Here is an 8,738-nt window from a genome sequence, read left to right on the forward strand (position 1 = left end):
TAGAACTGAAATAGTAAACGAATGATGGATACGAATGATAGATTTGTTTTTGAGAAAGGTTTATAAATGGCTTTAGTAGTCAACGGTTAAAAGAACTAATATGTATTGTATATATGTATAAACCATTTTACTGAATTCATTTAGAATTATAGACTTTACATTTATTTAACAAATAAATAACATTTCCATGTATCTACAGTAAGATACTTACATATTATAAGAAATTATAGACTAAAAAAATTCAGCATATGAAAATTATTTATTTATCCATCTTAATTTGTTCTTTTTCGCGTCCATACAAAAAAATAAATTTTCCATATTATTTGCAGCGTTTCGCACAAAGGACTATAAAATTTACTTTATTGTTATAAGCAGTACAAAAAATATGAATGTCGCACATTTTTTTAACATCAACGAAAATAACTTTTTAATGCAAAGCTTTTAATTGCCATACACTAATCTATATGTATTTGAATGTTCGTGTGCAGCTCAAGCAATTTCAGTTCTGTTCTGTTTCTTTTGCTGACTTTCGCATCTTTTGTCTGGCATGTGCTGATTGGTAATGGTGCTAGCGGTGTTCGTGAACGCAATAATCATCGCATTGTTATTCATAATTTTATTTATTTTTCCTTTGCACAATTATTTGCTTATTTTTATAAATACAATATTTATTTGTGCCGTATTGTGTCGAAAGACAATCCACGACAGCAGTACACATTTCGTGTGTTTAAACCAGTACGATCACCAGAGAACATTCACTGCATTCGACAAGCACTTCACCATCGTCGCCATCAGCAGCGCCAGCATTCAGAATGTCTTCATCATAACCAGTCGTTTCACTGCCTTTGTTGTTGCTGCTGCTACAAATCGCTGTAGATCCACTCACAGCCCCACTGTCAGCGGCTGCTTGACTACTTGGCTTATCGATGCCATTATCGTAACGTTTTTGTTTTTGTTGTATTAGTTGTTCTTCTCCTGTTTGTGTTTGCATCTGGTCGTTGTTAGCGGCGTTGTGGTTGCGGTTACTGTTGAGTATTTCACTATCCACTGACTCATCGACTATATACTGACCGCCACATCGGCAATCATATGTATAGTACCAATATGTGCCACCCTTAGCACCGGTGCTCTCGCTGTCGCCATTATATTCGCCATTGTCACTGCCACTGTCATCGTTTGTTGTTGTTGTGGCGGCACAACGTTTCATGTCCGCTAGCGTTAAACGCGCAAAAATATTACTGTGGGCCTGGAGCTTTGTCAACAACAATTCGGCATCGTAGAGGCGTCGTTTTGTAGGATCTTTGAGTGTATTCCATGCTTCATTTATGGCAACAAATTCTCTACTGTGCTGATCTGAATACATAGCCGTTGGGTTTTCGACAATTGGGTCAACAGTAGCTGCAGAAGTGGACGCAGCATCATTAGTCGCGCTGATGGTATTATCAAAATTCGAAGTAGTTGTTGTTGTGCTAATGCTGATGGTGTTATAATGTTGTAATTTATCCGGATGACATTGTAGAATTAATTGTTTGTAATTACGACGCAGCTCTTCGAAGCTTGCTGTTGGCGAGGTCTTCAAAATTTCATAGTAATTGCGCGCAGACATTATTTATAACTTTAACTTTAAGCAGGGCGCTATGCGTTCTATGATAAAATTAGCTAGAATTAGTGGTTTTCCAGAGCTCTCTTATATTTTCCACTACCTCAATTTTTTATTTAGTTAATATTTTGAAGCCTGCAAGCAAACAAAATTAAATGTAATAAAATTTAGTACTTTTATCAAACACTATAAATACTTACTTTGTAAATGTTGCATGAAAGGCGGGAAATATATATGTATGTAGTTATTATGGATATTTTATGTAATAATGAGAATTGGATTTTCATAACAGACTTTTGTATTCAAATAAATGCACTGTTTTAATTATTTTTGAAGAATATTTTCAATATGTTGCCAAAGTTTTCGATTGGTATGACTCACAGGACACACCCATATTTGAGGGAGAATAATGTAAAGAATTTGATGGCAAGTACATATGTACGTATATGTATATGTATTTATGTACTTGGGTAACGTGTTGCAAGTTATTTTTTATGCTCCACCCAGGCCACCCAAATAAATGCCTCGAGCGACACTCCTTTTTTTTGGAAGAGAACAAATGTATAAACGTTTATGACGAGCAGGAAATTGAAAAAAGGAAACAATAAACGCGATTTATCGATCGCGCGCAAATAATAACAGCAGGTCAATGACAGCTTACCAGGAACAAGACAACGATAAGTCAGGTGCCATAGAAAATGTTATAAATAATTGGGAAAACGCATACGTTCTGCAGGCATATAAATATATACATACCCTTGTGGTCAGCTGATTAAGTTAAGTGGCATTTTGATCAGTTTTTGCTATTTTTCTTTTGTTTGTTTGATGTTCATATTTGTTTTTTATAAAAGTCTAGACGATTACACAACCACCACCACGCAAATCCACATATCCAACTTCGCACAAAAATTACAAAAATTCAACAAACTTTAACAACTACACACAAAAAAAATTTAAAATTTTTATTCAAAATTTTCAGAAATATTTTTGGTATGCAGTTTTATAGACCATTAAATTTGGGTAGGTAATAATTGTTGGCGGCCGCTGTGGTGTAATGGTAGGCAGTGCGTGCTTCCACTCCTCAGCGACTGGGTCGGAGGAGAAGCTCGGCCAAACACTAACATATGTGAAAGCGCCAATCTATTATTATTATTGTTGTTATTGTTTGAAATTGGCACTTCAACCTCCTAAAATTTAATGGGCTATAAAACTGCATACCTAAAATTTTTCTGAAAATTCAGAATAAAAAGTTAAAATTTTTGTGTGCAATTGTTAGTTTTTTTTTTAATTTTTATAGGATTTGTACGAAGTTAGAAATGTGGATTTATGTGGTGCTGCTTATGTTATGCCCAAGACTTTTATAAAAAAAAATTATAAGCATTAAATAAACAAAATAAAAATAGCTAAAACTGTACGAAATGTCAGTCAGCTGACCAAAAGTGTATACATATGTATGGATATATCTGTGTTCGTATGGAACAGTAGCATATGTCGCGAAAGGTTGGCTTTAGTATAATGCGGCATTCGATTGCGAATGACTCACTGGCGCCGAGCCGTTGAAGAACTTTTGGCTAATAAACGTGCAGAAATAGTTCCGATACTAGCAAGTCAATATTCTTATTAGGTCTCATCAAAAAATTCCTTGTGGTTTAAAGAATAAAGGGAATGCCGCATTATATTAAAGCCAGCATAGACATAAGCTGCTGCTGTCGTTGCTTGAGCTAATCTGCTATTTTGCCAGAGTGCCAGGCCACTCGCTCAATTTGGTGAATACCACTAGTGATTTGTCGGCGAACCAATTGGTCAAATACTAGAAGTTAGTTGTAAATAAGCCGTATGTAGGCAAGTTGGTAAATTTTGAGGAATGAAAACTGTTTACCCAAAACTTTACAGACTTTTGAAAAAATACTATCATTAAGTTGGTACCTCGGTGCCTGCTGAGCGCCTTTTTAACCGACTTCACAAAAAGGAGGACTTCACAATCTGTCGGAATATTTTTGTGTTTTTTTTCCTAAAATTCTTTTTTTCCAATGAAAGGTGTTACCTCGCAGGGGTCCCATACTAATTTGGTTTAAAACCAATCATTGGATCATGAAGAAATTAGATAATCTTAAATGTTTATATGAGAATTGAAGTCGGTTGTGTTTTTTGCTTAAAAAAATTACTTTTTTCAGAAGCTGGCGCTAATTTTATTTTTTGTTTTGCTTAAATAATAAATAATTAGCAAAAATACTCGTTTTATTTCATTTAAGGCAAATTAACAAGAGAATTAGAATTTTTTTATGGAAAAATGTTTTTGTGAATACTCATTGCAAAAAATTCGTTTAATCGATTATTTTTCAATAATTGCAATCATTATTAATTTTTGCTTGTGATTAATCATATGATTAACTTACCGATAATTTTACTTTTTTGCCATCCCTAAGTGCGAATATTTCCATGGCAATACAAGGTCTTCGAGGTTCGAAAATCTGCATTTTGCCAATTCCGACAAAAGTTGATAGGCAAAGTCTGCCAGAGAAAATACCTTAGTCAGATAGTATATTATTCGGTATTTAATGATGAAGAAGTACAGCCTAGATACATGATGAAGGTACCTGCGTTACGCTGAGTTAATTTGGTAACGTAGATCTCTTCATAGAGAACGAATCAAATATTCCATACTGCTGATCATATAGGAATGTTGGCATTCATATAAATTTAAATACAATGGTTATATCCTTCCAAATTAAGCAGAATACTTCGATTTGAAATTACTTGAACATGCATACATATGACAACTCACTGACGACCTAGTTTTCATAACGTCACTGCTTGCTACATCTTTTGCAGGGAATGACATACCTACAGGCACATATGTATGTATGAACGCTTATGTACTTATGTAGGTATGTACTCTATACGAATGCGCACTATCAAAAAATATATTCGGCACAAATTCAATAACAAGGCCAAAAAAAAGTTACTAAAATGGGAAACCAGTTTGTTGCAAGAACAGCAATAGTTATAAAAACAATAGCAACAACATACTAATATAAAAAGTAGCATCAAGAAATTACGTTGACCCAATTCAACTTGGCTGGCTAAAGTAGTTGGGGACTACAGCAGTTGTTACAACCAAATAACGCATACCACTTAGTGTCTGCAAGGGGAAGAAAACGTTAAAACACAAAAGTAGGTAAGAGGAAAATGTGGATGTGTGACGTTTTCCTTGAAACGGCTAACTCTAAGGTATATAGTGGATTTAAATACCCTAATTATTAAAGCGGCGAAAGTATGTATATAAATACCTCTGGGCAAGGCAGTAAAGTAGTTTTGACAGTGCCGTAATGGGCATGAACCGGCTTTGTAGGGAGATAGCTTTGAAGTTTGGCTGACAAAATGAACGAATGCTAAAAAAATATAGCGTAGTGTAAAAATGCGCGGTTGAGGGCGCATTATTTTATAATCTTTTCAACACAAATCAGTCTTAGATGCTTAAAAGTTACATATATCTATGTGTATATACATATTTCTGGATTTTGCTTCATCGCTTTAGACTAGCGAAATTTTTCGGCGTCATACATATGTTTTAAGAGCACAACATGTGACTTCCAAAAGAGAGCTATGTAATACAAAATATATCCGCAAACTCGGAAATGTTAATCGCAAAAATGCTGATTATCTAAACAAACAATTCGCAGCAATATTACCTAATATATAAAGATATATTTATATGTATCTGTTTATAAAATTACTTGTTCGTACTTACTTGCCTTTTTTGGGAATATTGCCGAGTTTGTGCTCCTCCCACTTGAAAACCAAATCAAAGCACAGCAATAAATCAAAAGTTCCACTGCACAACACGTTCTTCACTCTGTTGAGTACACTTTTTCTATGAGATGCTATTATTTATCTGCACATCTTCGGTCTTCCTGTAAAATTTTGATCAAACCTCAAATTTGGTTTAAACATTTATCCACTTCAATGAATGGAAGCTCGCGAAAACGAAAGATTTTGATGAAACACGCACACCGTACACAAGTTTATTATGAGAAATTTTCTAAGAAACTGACAGCATTGCCAACAGCGCTGCTGTCAACTGAAATGTCAAAAAACTTTTGACAGCAGAGAAAAAACTACAAAGTATGCAGTGTTGCATTATTGTGCATATTTTTCGACGTCAAACTACAAGGTGATAAGAAGGATAAAATACCAATTTGAACCACCATCCATTTTATTTTATTTTATTTACAAAAACTGAACTTTACTGAAACATAAGTAAGTGCTCAACGTTAGCTATTCAAATATACAAACTGATTTTCTAAAACCTGTATTTGATTTAAAACCATAACGGCTAGTTTTTAAATTTAGTACTGCAGCATCACTGCTACATTAATTGCTGTAGCACTCAGTGTTGTCAGTTTTCCTTCCGGGTAATGATTTAATCTTCAAAAAACGAGGAAATATCTTTATTGAAGATTTTATAACAAAAAAACTTAATTTTTTTATTATAATTTGGCTTTGTATATCAATCATAACACATTTTATTTGAAAAACAAAAATAACGAGTTCATGAATTCAGAACAGATTTATTGACTAGTTTACAAAACAAACAAGTATTTTTACTTTTACTTGTATAACCACATAGGGAGACGTTGCCACTACAGTCGGGTCTACTTAACCGGAACGACCCAGACTTATATCTGGCCAAGGACTGCCACTCCAGCAACACTCCCCAAAAACCCTTTGGAGAAATTGTATGCTGCTACAACAACAACAACAACTAGAACCACAATAGCCCAACTTCGCTCTGACAACTGCAGCAGTTTAAACTCATACTTGAGCATATTAGACGCAGATGTGCCAAATGAGTGTCCGACATGCGGAGAGACACCCTACGACTCGAAACATCTCTTCGTATGCCCGGAAAACCTGACAAAGCTAACGCCTTTTCCCCTGTGGACAGACCCCATTGAGGCTGCTCGCTTCCTGGGGATTCCGTTAGTTGAGCTTGACGACAACGACTGATCTGGACGCAGTCGATGTCTCAATACCTTATTATTGCGGGGTACAAATAGCAATTACGCGGCTGAAAAACAACAAAGCTGCTGGAGCTAACAGCCTGCCAGCTGAGCTATTGAAGTACGGCGGCGACAAGCTGATAAGGTGCATGTAAACTCTTATGGAAAATATGGTCTGATAAACACATGTCCGATGATTGGAATTTAAGTGATCTATGCCCAATCCACAAGAAAGGCGACTACGCCATATGCGCCCACCGCCGTTGCAGCAGCCTTTGTGTGAAAGGCTGGAGCCCACCGTCAACGAGCTGATTGGGTCTTATCAGTATGGCTTTTGTCCTGGTAATTCCCCAGAGACCAGGTATCCACCACACGCCAAATATTGGAAAAGATCCGCGAGAATAGGTTCGACACCCACCACCTATTTATAGATTTCAAAGCCGCTTTCGCCAGTATGAAAAGAAGTTGTTGATACCATAATCTCTAATAAGTAATAATGTTAGCCTTGCAATCCAAGGGAGAATCACTCATCCCACCTAGTGGTACTTTGGACTGAATAGGCATTTGAGAAGTAAAGTCCTCTCTCGTCGTACAAAAACACACTCTATAAGCCACTAATCACGCCCGTACTGGCACGGGGGCATGAAGAAGAACAACATCTGATAAGGCGGATAGGAAGATTCTGCGGAAGATTTACGGTCCTTAGCGCGTTGGCGATGGCGATTACCGCAGACGATGAACTGACAAGCTCTCCAGCTCCTCTGCCATGGGAAGGCTAGGTGGAGAAGAACTTCTCTTCACGACAGGTGTGTTTTATTGGACTCGGCCAGCGCCAACCAAGAAGAAGAAGGTGGACTGGGTCTCGATAGTCAAGTGAACGATTACATATCGCACACTATCTTCAAAAGTGACACAACTCAAAATTACACGTTCGTCAGAATATGCGAAAAACTATTTCGTAGCACATGCTCATCATATGGGCAAGGCAGACTTTACCTAAGGTTTTTTCAATAATTTATAAAAAAAAAATTGCTCCAGATTTTGCTGAAAGGTAAATAAAAGCTCTGTGTACATTTTTAGTGAATTTTTTCAAAAATGCCAAATTTTGAGTTGTGTCACTTTTTAAGATCGTGTGCGATATTTGAAGATTACTCATAAAACTACATCGCCTTGCTTTTGTATCTATGCAACACGGGAACAAAGTGCACCGGCCCTACGGCGCACAGTGGAGCAAAAAAGTTGATGTGTACAAATTAATTTTGAAAGCCCAAATATGAACAGATTTCAAGTTTTTTTTTTTTTAATAAAATATAATTAAATTTCGCGTCGAACTATCCGTATCGATTTTTTAAAAAGTTCCAAGTTTTTATTTATTTGTGTTGAAAAATTAAGGAAAAAAAATTTTACGTTTAAAAGCTTCAACTTTTTTGGAAAATACTTTAAATTTATTTCAAATGTCTGCAATTATTTAAAAAAGTACATATTCGTAAATATTTTTCTATAGGACACATTTAGTTAAAAAAGTTATTTAATTTGTTATCTTTACTAATATATATTTCTGTTCGAAAAACTCGAGAACAGCTGTACCGATATTTTTGAAACTTTGGACATCGAATCTAGATTCTCCAAGGCTGACAATAGAAGAAAAAGAATTGCAATATATCAAGGGGCGTGGCACCTCACATACAAACTGAAGTTTTTACACCACATATGATATGTTGTGTGAAACTTTAGTTGGTATGGGAGGTGCCACGCCCCGTTTATATATCGAAATTATCCTCCTTCTATTCTATTCTATTCCTTTGAAATAAATAAATAAATAAAAATCCAGAGCTTTTTTAAAAAATCGCCACGGATAGTTCCACGCGAAATTTAATTATTTCCTCTTAAAAAATAAGAAACCTGAAATCGCTTCATATTTGGGCTGTCAAAATTGATTTTGTCCACAGCAACATTTTTTGCCCCACTGTGCGTCGCCAAAGGCGGTTATTATCGAACTCATGCTCTACTCGCAGCTATCTATGTAGTTATAATCATATATTATATATATGTAGATAATTGCCAAAATTTCTTTGTGGTGAAATGCACCTCGATATTTATTAGATAGTCCGCTAAATACAATGAATCTCATCAAT

At 35.6% G+C, this 8,738-nt stretch overlaps 1 protein-coding gene across 1 annotated transcript in view; it reads right to left on the bottom strand.

The window, feature by feature from the left end:
• Window positions 1-319: 319 nt before the first annotated feature.
• Window positions 320-8,738, bottom strand: part of LOC118743431 — a 13,181-nt gene continuing 4,762 nt past the window's right edge. The window contains exons 1-2 of the mRNA XM_036476090.1: window positions 5,352-5,674; window positions 320-1,735 (exon numbers count right to left, since the gene is read on the bottom strand). Of these exons, the coding sequence (XP_036331983.1) occupies window positions 728-1,606 (879 nt within the window). The 5' untranslated portion in view covers window positions 1,607-1,735; window positions 5,352-5,674 and the 3' untranslated portion in view covers window positions 320-727. Of the gene's footprint in view, window positions 1,736-5,351 lie in introns of the transcript that reaches the window.

The sequence above is a fragment of the Rhagoletis pomonella genome, unplaced genomic scaffold (assembly GCF_013731165.1).
Source record: "Rhagoletis pomonella isolate Grant_MI unplaced genomic scaffold, Rhpom_1.0 Rhpom_scaffold_00001, whole genome shotgun sequence".
In the NCBI taxonomy this organism is placed as follows: Eukaryota; Metazoa; Arthropoda; class Insecta; order Diptera; family Tephritidae; genus Rhagoletis; species Rhagoletis pomonella.